At 54.9% G+C, this 23,573-nt stretch overlaps 1 protein-coding gene across 1 annotated transcript in view; it reads right to left on the bottom strand.

Moving 5' to 3' along the window:
• CELF5 (CUGBP Elav-like family member 5) overlaps positions 1–23,299 on the bottom strand; it is a gene marked incomplete at both ends in the record, with an annotated part of 47,373 nt that extends 24,074 nt beyond the window's left edge. The window contains 2 exon segments of the mRNA XM_081230848.1: positions 3,801–3,883; positions 23,041–23,299. Coding sequence (XP_081086974.1) covers positions 3,801–3,883; positions 23,041–23,299 — 342 coding nt within the window.
• Positions 23,300–23,573: the final 274 nt, after the last annotated feature.

Here is a 23,573-nt window from a genome sequence, read left to right as displayed (position 1 = left end):
CCCATCCTGAAAGTCAGGGTCTGCCCTCAAGGGACCCCCAATCTAGGGGGAGACATAGGCAGACGCAGACACCCCTGGCCCTGAGGGGTCAGGGATGAGCAGAGGGAGGAGATAACAGGGGTCGCCTTGAAAGCAGCGTAGAGATTCTCCAGGTAGGAAGGCAGTTTCCCACATGTTCTCCGCACGACCTAGAGGTTGGTGTTCTTCCCGGGTCCTTAGTATACGGGGAGTGAGGAATTTCTAGGGGCTGCCGGAGACCAAAATATAAGAGCTTAACATCTCCAAAAATGGAATCTACTTTGTACCCACATTTTTTTTTTCTTTGCGGTACGTGGGCCTCTCACTGTTGTGGCCTCTCCCGCTGCGAAGCACAGGCTCCGGATGCGCAGGCTCAGCGGCCATGGCTCACGGGCCCAGCCGCTCTGCGGCATGTGGGATCTTCCCGGACCAGGGCACAAACCCATGTCCCCCTGCATCGGCAGGCGGACTCTCAACCACTGCACCACCAGGGAAGCCCTGTACCCACATTTTTTAACGACCCTCTCTCCAGCCTGGTCAGATGGACCTGGCGATGCCCAGTTTGGAGACAAGGATGACTGAGCCTCTGAAGGAAAGACACTGTCAAGGTCACACAGGTTGGGAGGGGTGGAGCTGGGATGTGAACCCACAGGATCACAGATGTGGGGGGAGGGGTGACACATGGAGGAGAGGCTCTGGAGAGCAGGATGTGGGGATGGCAGGGCTGGAGGGGGGATGGGGGAGGGAGGAGGAGAAGCTTGTTCAAAGGGGATGCTGTGGCCAGTTTGAGCTCTGCTGGGTCTGGGGTGCCTGGGAGAGTCACCAGGGGGTGGTTTCTGCACACAGAGCTGGCGAGAGAAGTGCAGCATAGGTGCTCAATGAAAGTTTGCTGGTGGCTGGATAGATGGATGAAAGAACTGGATCCATGGGCTGGGAGAGTGAGCAGAGAGAGGAGGACAGAGAGCCCTGAGCCTGACACAGAGAAGGAACCCCTGGCAACTGGCATCTTTACATCCTGAAGAGGCCTCGGACCAGAGACCAGACTGGAAAGAGGGGCGGGGCATACAGGGAGGGATGGCTCCTTGACTCCTGGCTCTTCCACCGTCTGCCAGAACCCAGCTTTAGCCCCCAACACAGAGGGAACAGGCCCCTGAGGCCTCAGGCAGCCAAAGTCACTGGCTTTGGATCTCAGTGATCTCATCAGGAAAATGGGCACAGGGGAATGGGGAAGAGGGACTTAGCTGATGGGGGTGGAGGGAAACTACTAGGAACGTTGGCAAATCTCCATGTGGGTACTGATTTCTCTGAACAGAGAGTCAGAGCTTCCAGCCAGGACCTGATGCCACAAAAAAAAAAAAAAAAAAAAAAGTCCACTGGATATGGAAGGATTTGGAAACAGCACTGGGGCTGTTGCTAGCGTGGGGTCTGCAGTCAGACCATGAAGGTCATATCCCTGCTCTGCTGCTTGCTGGCTGCCAGAACTTGGACAAATCCACTACCAAACTTTGTCCCTCCAAGGTGTCTCTCCCCAAGGCCCCCTGGCTCCTGGCAAATTGCCAGGAGAGAATATGGCAGAAATGAGAGTGTGTCATTCTGAAAGGAAGCCATAAAAGGCGCCATGGCTTCCTCCTGGCTCACGCTGGCTCTGATCACGTGCCCTGGGGGAAGCCAGCAGCCCAGTTGTGAGGCCCCTCCCTCAAGCAGCAGGCACGAGGAAGGTGCCCACAGGGAGAGACGCTGAGGCCTCCAGCCAACAGTCGAGCTCTGGCTGACGACTTCACTGCAACCTCAGGAGAGACCCCAAAGCCAGGACCACGCAGCAAACTCACACCCCAATTCCTGACCCCTGGCAACTGTGCGATAACGAATGCTGATTTTTTTTTTTTGCGGTACGCGGGCCTCTCACTGTTGTGGCCTCTTCCGTTGTAGAGCACAGCCTCCGGACGCGCAGGCTCAGTGGCCATGGCTCACGGGCCCAGCCGCTCCACGGCATGTGGGATCTTCCCGGACCGGGGCACGAACCCGTGTCCCCTGCATCGGCAGGCAGACTCTCAACCACTGCGCCACCAGGGAAGCCCGAATGCTGATTATTTGAAGCCACTAAGTTGAGCAGTAATTTGTGATGCATCAGGAGATAACTAATACAGCCCATAGAACTCCACTGTGCCCCTCAACGCTAACCTGTATGGACGGACCTGCCCTCCAGTTTCCGGTTGGTTTGGGGAGGTATTGGCAGAAGGTCCAAGGGAGGGAGAAGAGTGAATTCCGGATGGTGTTTATTCCACAGGCTCTAAGTCACCTTTGCATGTCCTGTTCCTTCTCCTGGCATGCCCTGCCTTCTCATCTTTCAAGTCTCTTCTCAAATGCCACCTACTCTGTGAATCCCTCCATGACCTTCTCTACAGTTTCACCCCATTATACTCTTCCGATGCTGAAGATCAGAGAGGTTGAGTTACTGGCTCACTGTCACACAGCAAAAACAGGTGGGAGCTAAATGAGGAGCCCACTGATGTGGCCACCAAAGTGTATGCTCTTGCCTTGGCCACTTCACCTTCCAAAGAGGGGCTCTTTGTTCTGAAAGATAAGGTTGAGGCCACCCCCTCCCAAACATTTTGATGCTTGTTCAGAGTTGAGTCAAACCCATGCCACAGCTTCACGTCCCTGGCAGGCGAACCCCAGATTGTCCACTGTCAGCCGTGCTGTGCCCATGCTCCCAGCAGTGATGGCATGATGCCACCAAAGCATCCGCTGAATCCCCTTGAGGCTGAAGGGTCCCTGAGATTTCCAGAGGGAAGGGGCGACCCCCACCCCCGAACTCATGTGGGGGGTGCCACAGTTCTCACTGGAGACCTGGCTTGGCTGGCTCAGGGGGACCATCCCTCCTTTACCAGGGGCAGGGACCTCCTGCCCACCCAAAGAGGAAAGGGCTGATAAGAGAGACCAGTAGGGACAGAGTCTGGGCCAGCTCTCCCTGGGGAGGAACTATTACATTAAGGGGCCATAGCTTCATTTACTCCATGAGGACAAGGGGAAAGAGAACCCCTTCTTTTTTTTTTTTTTTGCGGTATGCGGGCCTCTCACTGTTATGGCCTCTCCCGTTGCGGAGCACAGGCTCCGGATGCGCAGGCTCAGCGGCCATGGCTCATGGGCCCAGCCCCTCCGCGGCATGTGGGATCCTCCCGGACCGGGGCATGAACCCGTGTCCCCTGCATCGGCAGGCGGACTCCCAACCACTGCGCCACCAGGGAAGCCCAATCCCTTCCCTTTTTATGGTGAGAAACAGGTAGGGTCTAGGCTCCTCCCTGAGGCCTACGGGCCCTGCACATCTGCCTCTCTCACCTCCTTGCCCTCCCCTCCTCCCTCTCTCCCCCTCGCTCACTCTGCTCCAGACACACGGGCCTCCACACTGTTCCTCCAACACGCCAGGCCCGGTCCTGCCCCAGGGCCTTTGCACGGGCTGTCCTTCTGCCCTGCCAATATTTCCTCATCCTGCAGGTTTCAGTCCAATGACACTCACATGCAAAGTCAGGTGCCCTTGTGCAGTATGCAGCCTGCACACCACACAACCACCCTGATGTGAAGTATACAGCACGGGATGCAGTAGGCACACAAGAAATGCTCATTCTGGTGATGATTTCTGTCTCCCTGTTCCTTACGCCTCCTTCTGAGTCCAGAAGCACGTGGGCTTCACAGCTGATCCCAGGAAGGGCCTTAGCCTTCCCCAGGCAGAAAGCATCTCCTCCGTGTGTCCCCTCCCTTCCCAGACAGCACCCAGGACTCACCCCGGGCAAGGTCTTCTGTTCGTGCAGGGCAGTCTGAGCTTTGATGGCGGAGTCCCTGGCACAGTAGGTGAGAAAGGCACAGCCTGGAGGGGAGACAAAAATGGGTGTTAGGAGAAAAGGATGCTGTATATCCATGTTCACAGCAGTATTATTCACAATACCCGAGAGGCAGAAACAACCCAAGCGTCCACTGACTGATGAATGGATAAACTAAACGTGGTCCACCTGTATAATGGAATATTAACTCAGCTTTATAAAGGAAGGAAACGGGACTTCTCTGGCAGTCCAGTGGTTAAAACTCTGCGCTCCCACTGCAGGGGTGCAGGTTCGATCCCTGGTTGGGGAAATAGGATCCCACATGCCACACGGCACAGCCAAATAAATAAATTAAAAGGAAGGAAATTCTGACACATGCTACAACATACATGAACCTTGAGGATGTGATGCTCAGTGAAAGAACCACACACAGAAGGATAAATACTGTGTGATCCCACTCAGAGGAGGTCCCCAGGGGAGTCACATCCATAGAGACAGGAAGTAGATGGTGGGGGCCAGGGGCGTGGGGAGTTAGTGTTTCATGCGGACAGAATTTCAGTTTGGGGAGATGAGAAAGTTCTGGAGGTGATGGTGGGGATGGTTACACAACAGTGGGAGGGTACTTAATGCCACTGAATTGCACACTTAAAAATGGTTAAAATGGTCAACTTTATGTTATGTGTATTTAACCACAATAAAAAATATTTAAGGAAAGAAAAGAAGGAAAAATGATTAAGGTGGTAAACTTAATGTTATGTGTATTTTACTACAATTTAAAAAACAAAAAGAGAAAAGGAGCCTGGAGCCCCCTTTGGGTGGGGCAGTAGGAGTAGCTCAGCTCTCCCCTCCCACACGTACACTTCCCAAAGGGTGAGACAGGGAAAGGCAGAGAGGAGAATCAGCTGTTAATTAAATACGTGGCTGATGCTAAAAAGCGGGGCGAGGTGGGGGAGGGGAGAGGGGGCAGACCTGCTGTCCCAGGGAGGAGGGTGGGGAGGGCACCAGCAGCCCCAAGGAGTCAGGAGAGGCCTCAACACTGGAATGAGGAGCACAGTGACTCTGCCACTAACCAGCTCTGTGGTCTCGGATGGGACGCTGCCCCTGTGTGGGCCTCAGTTTCCCCCATCAGAGAGGATGGTCCGAGGGTGCGGTGGGATGGACCCACCAAGGGGCGGGGAGCAGAGCTACACGGGTGGGGTGTGGCGTCAAAGGGCAGGGCCAATCAGGAGAGGCAAGGGGCGGGGCCAGCCTTAAAGTAGTCCAGAGAGAGGGTGTGATTGGAGGAAGTCCTGAATGGAGGCGGGGGGTGAGAAGCGTGAGAGCCACAGAGACAAGAAAGGTTGAGAGACAGACACAGAAGAGGAGCGAGCAGAGGGAGGCGCCCAGAGAAAGGCCAATGAGATCAAAGATATTTTGAAAGATGTTGGCCCGAGGCGGGCTAGAGCATGCAGGCAAGTTCCCTGGGATGGACATAGGGATCCGGGCTCCAGCGCTGGGTTTGCCTAACCCCTATGGGCCTCAGTTTCACTGTCTGTGAAATGAGACCATGGCTGGCTGCTCTGATGCTGTCGAGTCCTGTGTCCTCCATGCCCAGCTCCCTCCCCATGGTCTCTCTGCCTCCCCCGAAGAGGACCCCCTGTGCAGAGCCCCTAGGAACAGCTCCGTGGGCACCACTTCCGCCCCGGGCTGGAGCTAATTAAAGCCGCATCCTGCTGGGCTGCACTCACTACGCGGCTGCTCCCACCAGCTGGGCCTGGTGATGGGGAGGGGTCCCCGCCCCAGGCCTGAGAGGTGCCCTGCAGCCCTGGGGAAGGGGCACCAGGCAGAGCTGAGGATAGCTTCTAGCATTTAAAAAACATTTAAATGTGTTGGGAATGTAAAATGGTGCGGCCGCTGTGGAGAACACTTTGGCAGCTCCTAAAAAAAGTTAAACATAGAATTACCATATGATCCAGCAATTCCACTTCTGGGTATATATCCCAAAAGAATTGAAAGCAGGGACTCGAAGAGATATTTGCACACCTGTGTTCATAGCGGCATTATTCACAATAGCCAAAAGGTGGAAACAACCCAAATATCCATCAACAGATAAATGGATAAGCAAAATGTGGTCCATCTATAAAAGGACCACAAAGGAAAGAAATTCTGACACCTGCTACAACATGGATGAACCCTGAAGACCTGATGCTCAGTGAAATAAGCCAGACACAGAAGGACAAATACAGTATGATTCCACTCATAGGAGGACCCAAAGGAGTCAGACCCATAGCGACAGGAAGTAGATGGTGGGAGCCAGGGGCTGGGGGAGGGGGATGGGGAATCAGTGTTTCATGGGGACAGAGTTTCAGTTTGGGAAGATGAGAAAGTTCTGGAGATGATGGTGGGGATGGTTGCCCAACAATGTGAATATGCTTGATGCCACTGAGCTGTGCACTTAAAAATGGTTAAGTTGGTAAATTTTGTTACGTAATTTTACCAGAATAAAAACTTGTAATTGGGATATATTACAAACATCCCCTCTTTATAAATTGTGTGTGCTTATTCTTTTTTGATTATATTTGATGCCCATGTCTTCTTCCAATGCATGCCTCGTCTTTCCACTTTTTTTTTTTTTGGTGTTTCTATTTTCTGAATAGAATCTCCCAAGGTCTTCAGGGAAAGGAGAAGCACTATGAAAATCAGCCATAAAGACTGAGAGAAATTAGGCATGATTGGCAAGAAATTGGGCTGCAGGGAGATGTAAAATAGGAGCAAAGCCCTTTCTCCTTGGGTCCTTTCTTGCCTGTGGAGCCCTATATGCAGAAGATGGAGTGTGTTGGCCCTAGGAGGGTCTCGGTGAGACCCCTGAATAACCTTCCATCAGCCTCTGGGTCTGGAAGGTTTGCAGCGAGAGAAAAGAACAAAACAAACACGCGAACCGCTGTCCCTGGTACTGAAATGTTTCCCTGTTTTCTTGGCCCTATCTCTTCTCGGCCTCTTAGCTTCTCTTTTCTAATTGGTGAAAACGTGTCATGTTCACCAGTTTCTGGATAATAGAGCCTCGAATTTCAGGTTCTATTAGGGTTGAATTGTTTCCCTCCTCCCCCAAGCTCATATGTTGTTCTCCTAACCAACAGGACCTCAGAATGTGAACTTATTTGGAAATAGGGTTATTGCAGATGCAATTAGTTAAGGTGAGGTCATAGTACAGTAGGGTGGACCCTAATCCAATATGAGACTGGTACCCTTATAAAAGGGGGAAAACTTGAACACAGAGACATGCACACAGGGAGAATGCCATGTGAACATGAAGGCAGAAATCTGGGGGATGTATGACAAGCCAAAGAACAGTAAGGACTGCCAGCACCACCAGAAGCTGGAAGACCTGCATCAGATTCTCCCTAATGGTCTCAGAAGGAGCCAGCCCCTGGGACTTCCCTGGAGGTCCAGTGGTTAAGACTCCGTGCTCCCAATGCAGGGGGCACGGGTTTGATCCCTGGTTGGGGAACATGCCACATGCCACACAGTGCGGCCAAAAAAAAAAAAAAAAAAACGGAAAAAAAAGAAGCCAGCCCTGCCAACACCTTGATCTCAGACTTCTGGCCTGTTGGACTAGGAGAGATTACATTTCTGTTTTTTTAAGCCACCTGGTTTGCAGCACATTATTTCAGCAGCCTTAACAAATAAATACAGTTCCCAACAAACACAGACTTTTAGTGATGATGTTAATAAAGCTCCTCAGTTTTTTTTGGGTTTTTTTTTGTGGTACACGGGCCTCTCACTGTTGTGGCCTCTCCTGTTGCGGAGCACAGACTCCGGACGCTCAGGCTCAGCGGCCATGGCTCACGGGCCCAGCCGCTCTGCGGCATGTGGGATCTTCCCGGACCAGGGCACGAACCCGTGTCCCCTGCATCAGCAGGCGGACTCTCAACCACTGTGCCACCAGGGAAGCCCTAAGCTCCTTAGCTTTTATTGCTAATAAGCTTATACTCAATACTGACTCATTTAATCCTCACAACAACCCCACAAAGGAGCTGTTGGCATTGTCCTCGTTTTACAGATGAGGGGTTGAGGTAGAGAGAGGGGAAGTGACTTGCCCAAGGTCACACAGTGGAACATCCCAGGCAGTCAGGTGCCTTGAACTGTGTGCTAACCACTGGGAAACACTGCCTGGAGTTTGCATCTTTTCTAAAAATTTCCCCCAGGGCCTATGAGGGAAACAGGCCCCCCAGGCCTATGTGGAGGGTCACAGGCCCCTGCCTTAACTTTCCCTGTAAGGAACCTTAAAATAGTACCACCTTTCTGAGAGAATGTGCTGCTGGGTCAAATGCTGAAGAGGCCATGGACCCCATTTCAATTGAGGGGGTCTGGTTTGCTGCATCCTAATCCTAGAGAGACCCTCCCAGGGAAATCTTAGCCCAGCCAGTGTCCACAATGGGTGAGCCTCTCAGCAGATTCCAGCCCTGGCTACCCTCACCCTATACACCAGCTTCGTCAATGACAAGAGGGTGGGACCAGGTGTTCAGCAAAACACACTCCAAGCCCCGCGCTGGCCAAGCCCTGGGGTTCTGTAGGGGCGGGGCAGGTCAAGAGGGCAGCCCCACCTCCAAGAACCAATAACCCAGAATGCTCAGTACTTGACAACCCTATGGTTCCCTTCACACCCACCCCCATTTTTCAAAGCCTGGACAAGAGCTGACCTCTCGACACCCCAGGTGGAGTAGGGACTCCTTGGGAAACAAGAGATTTCCTCAATATATGAAAATTGTCTAACAACTAGATCTACCTCATCATGGCTCTCTTTGGAGGGAGGGAGTGCCCTGTCCCTGGAGGCAAGCAAGCAGCAGATCCCCAGAGAGGACACTTCTTTACTGGGAAATCCAGAGGGTCCCTCCTCTTGATGAGATCCTCTGCTCTCTGCTCCAACATCTCAGCTTTTGGAATTTCATGACTTGAAGTTGTAATAATGACAGTAATAGTTGAAGTTCACTGAGTACCAAGCATCTTAGAGAGACATCACCCATATGAACCCTCAGCCTAGCCCAAGAGAATGGCACTACTGTATCTATTTTTCTCCCCATTTTAAGATGGGGACACGGAGACACCAGACATTGAGCTGTCACACAGCGACGGGTCCCAGAGGTGGAATTTGCACCCTGGAAGTCTAACTCCAGTCCCAGCCCTTCTGCACCACAATATTTCCCCTCTTATAAGATAACAGTAGAAGCAATAACAGCCAATTCACTGAACACTCAGGGTGTTCGCTGTCCTGGGTACCTGGCTCCACGCCCCTCTCTTCTCTGCAGGAATCCTATGAGGGAGGTGTTATGCATTGTATGGAAGAATTGAGGTTCAGAGAGACAAAGTGACTTGCCTATGATTGCACAGCAGGTAAGGGGTGGAGCTGGAATTTGAAGCCAGGGGTATCCGATGTCATGGGCTTCACTCCCATCCACTGCACTTTTGGGGCTTTGGTCCCTGGGGTGTGGGGTGGCAGAGGCCCCCAATTCTGCCATCTTCCCTGAACTCACTCCACACCTTTAATATTTTAAGACAAAGGTGGCCTTAAGAGCATCCACGAAAAAGACCATTGTGGGCCACCTACAATCTAGCCTAGTCACCAGCTGTTTGATGTACAGATAAACTGAACCATTAATACAGGGCTCCCAAACATGGAGACCCAGGCCGACCCCACAGAGCCTACGATGGTAGGGAGAAGAGTGCCCACCTTACAGGTGAGGAGACTGAGGTTCCCAGTGGCCCAGGTCACCCAGAGATAGGACAGGGCTAGGACTTAAGCCCATACCTGCATGACACATGACACAGGGCTCTTCCCCCAGCCCTGGGGATGCTCCTCTCTGAAGAAGGGGGCAGAGGTGGCCATTGTCCCTCCATGGCAACAGGCCTCTGTTCAACTGGGGTTCTGGGGACAATGCTTTGACTAATGGGTGATGCTAAGGCTCCAGGCTGGGTAGAGGCAGAGATAGACACACCCCTGTGTGTTGTCAGCCTGGGGCAGAGGTGGGGACACAGGGCTAGGGAAGTCCAGAAGATGAGAAGCATCTCTGGGCACTGAATGGTGGTCCTCCCAGAAAAGATCCATCTGCTCCAGGAACCTGGGAACGGGACCTTATTTGCAAAAAGGGTCTTTGCAGATGTAAGTAAGGATCTTGACATGAGATCATCCTGGACAACCACGTGGGTCCCAAATCCAATGCCAAGTGTCCTTATACGAGACAGAAGAGGAGACACAGACAGAAGGCAGGGGAATATGGAGGCAGACACTGGACAGATGCAGCCACAAGCCAAGGGATGCCTGGAGCCCCCAGAAGCTGGAAGAGGCAGGAGGGACCCTCCCCTGGAGCCTCCAGAGGGAGCACAGCCTTGATCTCAGACTTCTGGCCTCCAGGACTGAGAGAGAATCTGTGATCGTTTGGAACGGCTACCCCAGGAAACTGGTACCGATGGGGACCCAGGAGCAGGAGCAGTTTGGAAGAAAGAGGTGGAACCTGGTTTGGGCCCTGCCGGATCTGAGGGTTTGGGGGTCTTCACGGGAAGGACCCCTGGAGGACTGACTAAAAATCCCTCAAGTGGTACCAGCCATGTGCATGGAGCCAAGCCCTCATGCAGCTGCTCTCCCTGCCATCCCTGGATTCTCACACTATTTTTTTTTTTTTTTTTTTGGCGGTACGCGGGCCTCTCACTGTCGTGGCTTCTCCCGCTGCGGAGCACAGGCTCCGGACGCGCAGGCTCAGCGGCCATGGCTCACGGGCCCAGCCGCTCTGCGGCATGTGGGATCTTCCCGGACCAGGGCACGAACCCGTGTCCCCTGCATCGGCAGGTGGACTCTCAACCCCTGCGCCACCAGGGAAGCCCTCTCACACTATTTTTATCCCATGTTACAGAGGAGTTAACCCAGGCTCAGAGATGCTGAGCAGCTTTCCTGAGGTCATACAGCAAGCCAGAAACAACCCCTGGTGCTAAACCCAAACTGGGGGTGGGTAAAGGGCTTCTGAGTTCCAGAAAATTCCAGAGTGTTGGGGATGACTTAAGTCGCTGGAGCTTGTTACATTGATCTAATGAACTAAAAAAACTGTTTTAAAAATGAAAAGAAAAACATTTTTTTTCCTTTTTACTATTCATAGTCCTCATGTTCATGCATGAGTCTGGGATTTTTGTCACTTCCCAGGCAGCATGGTAGGTCTGGGGACTGACCCTGATGGACACTGGTTGTGTCCCTGGCTGCACCCTGACTCTGGACACACCCCACGCCTGGCCTCTCAATGACTGCCTTTGTTTTTGTTTCTTTTAATATTTATTTATTTGGCTGTGCTGGGTCTTAGTTGTGGCATGCGGGATCTTTTAGCTGCGGCATGCAGGATCTTTTAGTTGCGGCATGCGGGATCTAGTTCCCTGACCAGGGATCGAACCTGGTCCCCCTGCCTTGGGAGCGCGGAGTCTTAACCATTGGACTGCCAGGGAAGTCCCTCGCTGACTACCTTTGAACTTGCCATTTCCTTGGTTCACACACCCTCATTCTCATCTTTGCCTGGCTCATTTCTCCTCAACCTGAAGGTCCCAACTGAGCCACTGCTCCTCAGGGAAGCCTCCCCATCCCCAACTGATGCTGGGTCAGGGGGGTAGAGACAGGTAGTGTCCCAGTCACTTATGTGTTGTCCCAGTCACTTATGTGTTCCCAGTGTCCAGCATTGGGCCCAGCACACAGCACGTGCTCAGTAAGAATTTGGCCACTGTTCCTAGTCTCCATCCTGGTCCAGCCCCACCTGGACCAACTCAGTCCCCTCCCCCCCTGGTCCCCAGCTTCGCCCTGGTGCCCACAGTCTGTCCTCCCCAGAGCAGCCACAAGGGGGCGCCTGTGAGTACCGGAGCCAGGCCCCGTCCCTCCTCTGCCCACCACCCTCCAGAGCTCCCACCTCCCTGGGGTAAAAGCCCAAGTCCTCCCCGTGGCCCACAAGGCCCTGAACGACCTCTCCCTTCCCCTCCCTGTCCTCCCCGCTCCTTCTCTCCCCCTCACTCACTCTGCTCCAGACACACGGGCCTCCCGGCTGTTCCTCCAACACACCAGGCCCCGTCCTGCCCCAGGGCCTTTGCACAAGCTGTTCTGGGAAGTATTTCCCCCAGAACTCTGCACAGTTCACCCTCTCACTTCCTTCAGGTCTTGGCTCAAATGTCACCCCCTCAGTGAAACCTCCATGGAGCACCCTGTTTAAAACGACAGTCCTGGGACTTCCCTGGTGGCGCAGTGGTTAAGAATCTGCCTGCCAGTGCAGGGGACATGCGTTCGATTCCCTGGTGTGGGAAGATCCCAAATGCCGCGGAGCTACTAAGCCCATACACCACAACTACTGAGCTTATGCTCTAGAGCCTGCGAGCCACAACTACTGAGTCCATGTGCTTAGTACCCGTGCTCTGCAACAAGAGAAGCCACCGCAATGAGTAGCCCTGGCTGGACGAAACTAGAGAAAGCCCACGTGCAGCAACGAAGACCCAATGCAACCAAAAAAAAAAAAAAAATTCCTCAACCACCCCCCACCCTGTTCTATTTTTTCCCGTGCCTTTGTCACCATCTCAAATGGCACATAATTTTTTTTTCTGTCTCCCCCACTGAAATGCCACTTCCAAGAGGATGGGGGGAGGTTTGTGTTTTGTTCAGTTTGGGGTCCCAAGAACTTAAATAGTGCCAGGAACAGAGTAGGTGCTCAATAAATACTGACTGAATGAATGACTTTGTTTCCAAACTGACCTGCTAATATCAAGAACAACCTCCTGGAGGGCGGCGACTACATTTGATTCATTTTTCTCCCTACCCGCCCCCCATGCCCAGCATCGGGTCAGTCAATATTTCCTGAGCACCTGTCATGTGCCAGCTGTGCTGCGGAAACAAAAGCAGGAGAGACAGCCTTTTTCATTTCTCTCTGATCACCAACATCTCCTCCCCTCCCCAGCCAGGACTCCAACCATGACCGATTGTGCAAAGTCCTCATCTCAAACCCCTCTGATCCCCACCCAACACACACTGGCACCCCAGGCACAAGATCTTTCAATTCAGTGCTAATCTAGGGACTAAAGATGGGGAATTAACCCTGCCCGATGCCCTTCTGCTGTGTGATCTAGGGCCAGTCACTTAACCTCTCTGAGCCTCCACTTTCTCATCCATAAAATAATAATACCGTCCACTAAGGATTATAGGAGACATTCCCTTCTGCTGTGGCACCACCTCTCCACCACCCCCTGTCCCTGGTCACCCTCTCCACCTCCTCGTCCATCCTCTCATCCTGAAGCCATCCCCCACTTTGCTGAGAATAGTGGGGCTGATGGGCCCCTCCCTCTGCTTATAAACTCACTGCTTCCTGTCCAAGAGGGCAAGACCTAGGACCCAGGGCTCACACTCCATCGGGCACACCGTCTCTGGGCTGCTGTTGCTCCCTCCTCCTCTGCCCCCACCTTACACACTGCGGCTTCTCAGGGCTCATCTGGACCCCCGACTTCCTGCCTACGGCCATGTTGACTCCTCCCACGGATTTAGTCGCCAGGTTGCACCAGTGATTCCCCCATCCGTGCACTCACACAGCCATCCATCCATCCACCTGTCCATCCATCCATCCATCCATCCATCCATCCATTCATTATCCATTCATTTATCCTCTCATTCACCTGTCCCTCCTCATATCCACCCATCCATCCATCCATCCACCTGTCCATCCATCCATCCATCCATCCATCTATCCACCCATCCAACCATCCATCCACCTGTCCATCCTCCATCAACCCACCCATCCCTCCACCCATCCACCTGTCCATCCATTCATCCTTCCATCCAGCCATCCATCCATCCATCCATCCATCCATTCATTATCCATTCATTTATCCTCTCATCCACCTGTCCCTCCTTATATCCACCCATCCATCCACCCATCCACCTGTCCATCCATCCATCCATCCATCCACCCATCCACCTGCCCATCCATCCATCCATCCTTCCATCCATCCATCCATCCATCCATTCATTACCCATTCATTTATCCTCTCAACCACCTGTCCATCCTCATATCCATCCATCCATCCACCCATCCAGCCATCCATCCACCCATCCATCTGTTATCCATTTATTTATCATCCATTACTTTATTCATCCATCCATCATTCATTCATTTACCCATTCATCCATCCACACATCAAGTTATCTATCCATACATACATACATCCGTTCATCCACCCATCCACCTGCTGTGTTTCAGGTACTTTTCTAAGCACTCGAGACCTATCAGTGAACACAAAAGGCAGAAATATCCCATCTTAATAGGGCTTCTAGTCTATTGGGAGGAGAGAAAAACCAATAAAATAAAAAGTAAAATCTATGGTACATCAGAAGTTCTCATTTTCACAGAAAAAAAAAGGGGGGGAAAGCAGGGAAGAGGCATTTGGAGTGCTGGAGAGTGGCTGAGATTATAAATCATGTCTGCAGGATGGCTTCACTGAGAAGGTGAAGTTTGCAGAGGATGAAGGAGGAGGCATGTGATTATTTGGGGGAAGTGTGGTCCAGGCAGAGGGCACAACCCATGCAAAGGCCCTGGGGCAGGACCGGGCCTGGCGTGTTGGAGGAACAGCCAGGAGGCCCGTGTGTCTGGAGCAGAGTGAGCAAGGGGGAGAGAGGGAGGAGGGGAGGGCAGGGAGGGGACTTGGGCTTTTACCCCCAGTGAGGTGGGGGCCCTGGAGGGCTGTGGGCAGAGGAGGGTGTGGGGTCTGGCTCAGGTGCTCACAGGCACCTTCAGCTTGTTGTGGGGGTGAGTATGGGAGACGAGGGACCAGGGTGGAGGAGACGAAGCCAGTCCAGGTGGGCAATGACGGGGTGGAGAGAGTTTGGGGGAGAAGTGAGTGGATGTGGAGAAGGTTAGAAGGCAGAGCCATCAGGAGGGAGGGATGGGGAGCGGAGGTGTGGTGGGGGAGAGTGAGGGTGACTCCATGGTTCTATCCTGAGCACCCTGAGGGCCTGTCTACATGACACCACACTGACCACCAACCGCTCAGGCCAGAATGTTCGTACGATCCTAGATCGGGGTCCCCCCCTCGGCACTGCTGCCCTCGGGGCCGGGTCATCCTCTGTGGGGGCCATCCTGGGTGCTGTAGGGTGTGGAGCAGCCTGGCTGGTCCCCAGCCAAAGCCAGGACCCCCCCTACTCATGACAACCACAGATGTCCCCAGACAATGCCCAGTGTCCCCCAGGGGACAGGACCGCTCTGGGTGAAACCCACCTCACTGGACCCCTTCCTCCTCATCTCCCCCCACCAAGAGATGACGAGTTGACTTTTTAAATCACCACAAATCACCACCCTTAGGACCACTCAGCTGTTCTGACAACTTTCTCACAGCACATTGTGCTCCTCTTGGGCACAGTAGGTCTGGTTCACCCAAAGGTGGCACATAATAGGGACAAAAAAAAAAAAACAGTTGAGAGAGGGGATGGGTAGATAGGTGAAGAAATGACCTTGCAGCTCTGCCCACCCACTTGGGGTAGCTCTAGATGACACCAAAACCCTTCCAACGTAGACATTGCTATGATGAACATGCTGTGTGTCCTTGGGGAGGTGCCCTCCCCTCTCTGAGCCTGCCTTTCCCCATAAGGTTGCTCGGGAGACCCCTAGTTGTGGTGGGAATGCCTCCTTGGGTCCCTCCTCCTAGCAGAGGGTCAGGGACAAGGACATAATGAGTGCCCCCTCCCCACCACTCAGAAGTGAAGACTCCACCCTTCAAGGCTGCTGGGAGAAGTAGGAGGACAGTTAGGGGAGGTCACAATCTACCCTACATGACATCTGCAGGCAACCCGCCATCTCTCAGGAGCCCCTCAGAGGAGCTGAGCTCAACCGTGGTGGCAGAAATCTCCGCTGTTCATCCAATACACCAGGCCCCATCCTGCCCCAGGGCCTTTGCACATGCTGTGCTCTCTACCTCCAGATTTTTGGGCCCTGAGACACACAGGCCACTATTCTCCCAACACAGCAAACTAATTCTGACCTCAGGGCCTTTGCACATGCCATGTCCTCTTCCTGGAATGACTTTCCCTTGGGTTTAGAACAACAGCTTTCTCATCTGTAATGCAGGTCTCATCCCAAATGTCACCTCCTGACATCTTCAGTCACCCAAGGTCAGCTGTCACCCTTCAACAAACACACATCTCATTTTACTTCCTCCAGAGCGACTCTCTCCTACCCAAATCTTATTCATCTGTTTGCTCATTTATTGTCAATCCCTCCTCCCCCCCGATTGCTTTGTGTCCCCCAGAGCCTAGCTCTGGCACATCCCAGAGACTTGACAGACAGTTGTTGACAATCTGGCTACCCAACCATTTACTGACACCAAGTATATGCAAGACACTACTGACAGTGATTGCATTAACCACATTCTATAAATTAATTCTAATTTTTACAACTACTCTGTAAAACAACTGTTGATATTCTTTCTCTTTTACAAATGAGGATGCTAAGGCTCAGAAGAAAGATAAGGTGGTTTGTCCAAGATCACACAGAAATAAAAAGCAGAGCCAGGAATAGGAACCAAGCCTGTCTGGCTGCAAAGCTGATGGTCATTCCCATTCAGGTGGGGAGGAAGGTGGTAAATGTTGGAGGGGTGTCCACCAACCCATCCATCCAGCCAGCCAGCCATCCCTCTATCCATCCACTCACCCATCCACCCACCCCTCTAACCATGTATTCCTCCATCCATTCATCCATCCATCCATCCATCCATCCATCCATCCATTTACCCACCCACCCACCCACCCAGCCAACAATCCATTCAGTCTTTCATCTGTCTACCCACTCTTTCATCCAGCAATGCACTCATACAGCCACCAAGTCACTGTCACCCATCCGTCCATTCATACCTAGAACCATCTACTCACGTATCCATCTATCCACCTGTTGACCAGCCCCCCCCACATCCAACCACTCCCTCACCTTCCCATCCTCTCATTCCCTTAGGCCCTTGTTCATCCACACGATCCACTTCAAAATGGTGAACAAGACACAGTCCCTGCCCTCACACAGCTTACATGTCAGTGATGATGACCATGACCCCAGACCAACAGGGCTATTGCTAGGTCAGTGTCTTCCAAACCTAGCAGCCCCTCCCTCTGGCCCTGAACAAGGACAGCCAGCATCCCTGGATGGCTTTCATCCTGAGTCTATGTCTCCACAATCACATCTCTTTCTCTGACTCCTTTATTTCTCTTCCAAAGGGGGTCAAGTCTCAGGTTGGGAGGTGTGACACCTAGCTATACTGCTGTGTGACTTGAGTCTGGGTGTTGCCTGTCTCTGAGCCCCAATTCCTCACCTATCCATGTGGGGGAGGGAAACCTGGTTTTCTAAGAACCACTGCGACCTGAGCACATGTCTGCTTCTTTGTGACCCTCTTGTCCCACACTGTGAGCCTCGCCTCAAGGGGAAGCTTCTGTTGTACCCATCCAGGTATGCAGGAAATGTGCAGATGCTGAACAAGGCTGGGAGGCTAGAAAGAGGCCAATGGTGGCCATGACAGTTAACAGGACATGAAGCTCCCTTTTCATGCAGGTCTGAGATCCTCCCCTGCTCCATATTCTTCCATGACTCCCCAGTGTCCTCAGGAAAGAGTCCAAGCTCAGTCCAGTATAAGAGGCTCTTCAGGGTCCAGCCCATGCCAACTTTCTGGCCTCACCTCCCATGCCTCACCTAATTCCTCCTCCACTCCATCTGTGCCCCTTCACTCCTCCAGGCCTTTGCAAACCCAGCTCCCTCTGTCCACATCCATGAGGACACAGACATCCACCTAGCTGACTCACTGCTTTTTTTCACACCCATAAAAGGGCCCAGGGCTTCCCTGGTAGCGCAGTGGTTGGGAGTCCGCCTGCCGATGCAGTGGACACGGGTTCGTTCCCTGGTCCGGAAGGATCCCACATGCCATGGAGCTTGCGTGTCCAGAGCCTGTGCTCCGCAGCGGGAGAGGCCACGGCAGTGAGAGGCCCACGTACTGCAAGGAAAAAAAAAAAGGGCCCAGAACAAAAAAAGTGCTCTGTGAATAAATACATGAAATGCTTTCTCCGCTTGGCAAGCTCCTATTCATCCTTCAAAACCCCACTTCTAATGCCCCTGTGCCATGCAGCCAGAGTCCCCAGGCAGAGCCTTCAACTTCCTATCCAGTTCCCTCAACCCTGCATCCCTTCCCTTTCATACAACCCTGACCATTCCAGCTATAGGTGCCAATATCTAGCTCTGTCTACCAATCAGAGGGGTCTCAGATCTCTCTTGCCTAGTACAAGGCAAGGACCCAAAAGGCTTTCAGGAAGTGTTGGCTAAATTAGTGAGTGTGGTCCTACTGAGTGCTCCTCATGGCGAGGGTCTCCTCTGCCAACATCAGGGGTGAAAGAGAGAGTCACCGGCCTATTTCAGAGATAGCTCGTGGGTCCACCCCCCATGCCAGAACTTCTCAGAGGAGCCCTGCCAGATATGCCCCACATCAGAAGGGGACCCTGGGGCTCCCAGGACTCTTTGCTGTTTTCCCACCAGGGCAAAAACTCTGTCTTTCCCCTGCTTGAACTTTCCCAGAGTCAGCATCAGCATTGCTCTGGGCCTTTGCACATACTCTACCAGGAACACCCTTCCCCCTCAACAGATCTTTCCCACCCTTCAGGTCTCAGCCTACTCGTATAATAAGCATGGCTCTGTGCCCAGCCCTGTGTCAAGAGCTTTAACCACCATTCCGGTCCTCACATTCCCCAACCCTCTCCCGCTGGCCTCCCAACTCTATAGATAACAGCACTGAGGAGGCTGGGGCCTCCTCTGGGTTGTCCCCGCTGATGTGTTTCCACCATCGCAGCCCTGACATCAGTGCCTTGTAACCTCCTGGTTCCTCACTGTGTCCCCCACCATATGGGATCTGGGGGTGGGAGGAGTCTGGGAGAGGATTTTTAGCTGTTTGCCCAACACTGTATCCCGGGTCTAGGATGGGGCCTGGGACACAGCAGGTGCTCAATAAATGTTGGTCATAGGGGTAGATGGATTTACGGCTTATTGACTCCATCGTGCCACATAGGGATTCCTATTTGCTCAGAATCTCAGCCCCGCACCAATGCCGGCACACAGTAGGCGCGCAATCAATGCCCTCAGCCTGAAGGAAGGCAGAAACGATGTCACAGTCACCCTCAGAAAAGCCTGTTAAACCCATCATCATGGGAAACTGAGGCACTGAGGGGGGTGTGCCTGGCTCGAAACCGCACAGCCAGCCCTGGTGGCTCTCCCCAGCCCCCCCGCCGCTGTCCCCTCCCTCCGTCCCCCCCTACCCCCTGCCAGGCAGCGCCTGCCGGCCGCCCAGCCCGCCGTCTCCCTGGGGCTGGCACGTCACACTCGGAATCTCACGCCTCAATCGCAGCGTGCTCCAGCCTCCCCCCTGCCGCCAGCCGAGCAGCTGGTGCTCCCATGGAAACCGTAGGCCCCGACCCGCCCCCTCCACCTGCACCGGCCCCCCTCACAACCTCAGCTTTAAGACAAATATTGTCATTAACATGCAAATATATATGTGATTACCATAAATGGGGGCCGCGCGGCAGCGGACGAGCCCTCTGGCAGGCGCCTGCCCCGGGCAGGTTGGGTATTAATATTCAGCCCCATTGGGAGAGGGACGGACCGAGCCACACCAGGCACCTCGGGGGACCCCATGTGCACCCAGCGCCTTCGGAGGGAGGGTCCCAGGGGGGCCTGTCCCCCAGCAGGTGACTGGAGGGGGTGATGACTGGACACTGGCCAGTGGGAGACCTCTGGCCAGTGGGAGCCCCGCCCCGTGCCTGGCCTGAGCCCCGAGCCGGGCTGGGAGCGCCGGGGGAGGCCTCCTTTCTCTGAACGGGGCGCCAATCTGGGCAGGGGGAAGGTCTGTGGCCTCCCTGCCCACCTTCTCCAGCTCTGCCTCACTCCCACCCTCTCTTCCTGTGGGGGGGGGGGGTCTGGAGGCGGCTCCCTGGGTGTCTCCCTCCCTCCGTCTCGGTGTATCTCTCTCCTTCTCCGCTCTTGCTGTGTCTCTCCACCTCTGTCTCCATCTCTCTTAAAAACAAAAAAAAGGCCAGCACCCAGGGGCCTGCCCTGTTCCTGAGGAATCTTCACTTCCCGCCCTGCCTTCTCCCCGCAACCCTGCCCCATCCCCAGAGTCCAAGGGCCCGGCTGGACTCCCTGCCTTTCTCCTGGTCCCAGGCCCGTAGGAAATGGGGTGCCCCTACCCCCGACCCTTGGCGACGGCTGTCAGATGTCACAGCCCCGCCCCCTCCCCTCCTCCCTCAACACCACCGCGGTGGGGGGGGGTCCTCATCCTCAGCTTGGGGGACACTGTCGCCCCTTCATCACACAGATATACTTCTGCTTCTGGCCTGGGAGGGAGACAGGTGGGTGACAGCTGGCGGGGCAGCTCTGGTCAGTCCTTAGGACCCAGTATTTGCCCCTCCAGCCTCAGTTTCCCTTCTGGACGAAATGCACAGGTGCTCACAAGCCCATGGGAGTGATGATCCCTTCACTGGGCATCATACAGGCCCCCAAATGTGAAACTTAAAGGTGCGATGGTGATCATAAGAATAATGCGATACTGGATGGTCCTTCTCCTACTGGGTGCTCGGGTCACGGGGACCACAATGGGTGTTTTCACTTCACCCCACTCCGGTCCTTTCAGCTCCCCTGGTGCCCAGCCTCCGGCGGCACAGAAAGCTCTCAGGGGATTTCTCTCCACAACCCGGTGTCCACACTCCCACCCCATGGCTCTCAGCCAGCACCCCCAGCAGGCAACCTGCACCCTGTAGGCTCCCCAGAAACAAAACCAAAACCAGAGACATGTTGGCAGGAGGGGCCTGGAGCTCATCCCCACACCACAACCTCCCAGTCATCCTTCCACTTTCCTTTGGCTGAGGCCCAGAGAGGGGCAGCCACTGGCCAGAGGTCACACAGCTGAGCCCCACAAACAGGCCTCGATCCCAGCTGCTGACCTTCAGCTCCCCCCAGCTCCCATCCACAGGTAAGGTCCTGCCAGGCCCAGCATAGGTGGGATAAGGAGGGGGAACCATTCGGGTCCTGATGGTATGCGGGGGGGATAGAAGGGGAAGACCCCCACCCCCCCATCCCCAGGCCCTGCATCCAGGGCTCCTGCAAAGTGGAGGTTGAGGGCCAGGTATCATGGACACCCAGCTTCCTAATTTTCACCCTCCAAGGAAAGATCGCAAATGGGAAACACCCTGAGATGCCCCCGATCCCAACATTCTCCAGCCAGAAAAAAATAATCTCATCCACATTCATGAGACCCTGCTCTTTAACAGCAGGTAAACTGAGGCTCTGACCAGGTGAAAATCTAGCCACAGTTTCTCCCTCACCTTCCCACGCTGCGGGGGCGGCAGGGGTCTCCAGGGGAGATTTAAAAATGAGAAACGAGGGGAGGGCCACCAGGTGTCTCCTTCTCCCCGTACCCCATCTGTCTCCCTGACCCAGAGCTCACCGACAGCCTTTCAATTCAACATTTGGGGGGGGCCGCGTGGACACTCCCCCACCCCACCAGAATCTTTCTAGAAAAGGGCCCTTCGGACACACCAGTGGGTGAGGGCTGTGGAAAGAGCCCTCCGTACAGCTATGGACCCCTTAGCCTGGATGAGTGCAAGCCCTCTGCCCTCCTAGGCCACAGGGAGAAGTCAGATTTTCCAGGCCCTTTTTTTTTTTTTTTTTTGGTGATGGTTGGATTTGAAAAGAGGTGGGGGATGGGAAGAGTTGCTTTCCTCCCCCAGGGTACCGGCTGGAGGGTATAGCTGAAGTGGCAGGCCTGGGCTCCAACCGACCAGACCCTCCCTGTGGCCTGCCCCAACCCATCATTCATTGATTCATTCACTCGTTCATTCATCCATTCATTCAACAAACACGTATTCATGCTTACCATGCCTGCCACACTGAAGGGAGGACAGGCATGAATGGGGCCTGAAATAGGTCATGGGACCTGATCCACCCCCAAGACCCCTCCAGGGTCTCATCTGGGGTGTCAGCACAAAGCCTCTACCATCCCCACCCGCAGTCCCCAGCCCCTGCTGGAAGAACTGTCAGGGCCACCCCCATTCAGATACTGGGCCGTGATCAGAGCCCAGGGCTGGGGCCACAGTCCCTGGCACCCCCTCCCAGCATGCCATCAGAGAATCAGGTGGCAGGGAGGTGGGCAGGCCTCCCCACCCCACCTGCCCCCCCCGCTGGGCTCACAGGTCGCCCACGCCTCCTCATCCACCCCAGGATCTGGGCTCTGCCAGATGGACGGTCCAGGCTCATCGTCTTTGGCCTCAGCCTTCAACACACTGCTAACAGGCTTGGCCAGTTTTAACTTGAGCCAAAGGTGGAGGCGGCATTCAGGGTGGGGGGGCCATAGAGAAATGGAGGGGGGATGCTGCTCCAGACAGAGAGGGTGGGCAGGGGGGAGGGCAAACGGTAGCCTTTTAACCACCCGAGTCTGGTGCTCCCCCTGACTGGCTTAGCTGCCTGCACCCCAGCCCCCCACCCCGCTTTCTTTGTAGTTACCGATTAGCCCGGGATCCTGGGCATCCGTGTCCCCCGTGGCCGGCTGGACCTGCCCCACCGGCCTGGCTTTGTGAAAATGACCAAAGCAATGGAGTCCAGAGGTGCAAACTTCCCCGACGGGGCCTGGAGAGGCCGAATGAATGGGGAGGGGGCGGCAGGGAGGGGTGGCAGCGTTCAGGCAGCTCCCCGAGCAAAGGGGCAGGAAAGAGTGGGTGAGGGAGGGAGGAAGGGGTGGGGGTCTAGAGGGAATGAGAGGGAGGGGGAGAGAGAGAGAGAGAGAGAGAGAGAAGGAGAAGGATGCTGGGGGGGAGGATGGGAGGTAGAGGGAGATGGGAGAGGAGAGAAAAGGAAAGAGAAGAGAGAGAGGGAGAGAGAGAGAGAGAGAGGGAGAGGGAGAGAGAATGCCGGAAGGTGGGGAGGGAGGGAGAGGGGGCGGAGGAGGGGAGGGGGCCAGCTCGGATCTGTCAGCTGCACCCCCAGAGGGGGGAGGAGGGGGTGGGTGGAACAGGGTTTGGGGGGGAGAAATGATGCCGTGGCAGAGGCAAGCAGAGGGAGGAGGTGAGGAGAGGAGGGTTGGGGGGGGAGAAGATGCCGGAAGGTGGGGTGGCGAGGCCGAGGGAGGAGAGGGGAGGGGAGGGAGGGGGCCGGGTGCCCACCTTTGTGCATGCCCGTGTAGGGGTCTTTGAGCACCGTGAGCTCATAGATGCGGCCGAACTGCTCGAAGAGCGGCTTGAGGTCCTTCTCGTCCAGGTTGCGCGGGATCTGGCCCACGAAGAGCTTGATGGCGTCCAGGTCCTTCATGCCGTCGGGCTGCCCCCCGGGGGGCTCGGGCCCGCTGCTGCCCACTGGCGAGGGCCGCGGCTGCAGGAGCTGCTGCTGCTGCCGGCGCGCCTCGCTCTCCGTTAGGCGGGCCATGGCGGGCGAAGGCGGGCGGCGGGCGCGGGACCGAGCCGGCGGCGGCGGCGGGCGGCGGGCGGACTCGCAGCTGGAGCGACGGACGCCGCCTCCCGCCTCTCTCCCGCCCCGTCCCCGCGCCCTCCTCCCTCCTCCGCGCGCCCGCTCGCTCCAGCATCAGGACCACAAAAGGGCGGCTCCGCAGCGGCCCCTGGCGGCCAGAGCGCGCCTCGCCGAGGCGGCGCCCCCCGCGCGCATCGCCCATCCAGCAGCATCCCGCATCCCGCCTCCGTGC

This window comes from Mesoplodon bidens (genome assembly GCF_964165515.1).
Source record: "Mesoplodon bidens genome assembly, chromosome: 4".
Classification (NCBI taxonomy): domain Eukaryota; kingdom Metazoa; phylum Chordata; class Mammalia; order Artiodactyla; family Ziphiidae; genus Mesoplodon; species Mesoplodon bidens.
This window is presented reverse-complemented; position numbering and strand designations above follow the sequence as displayed.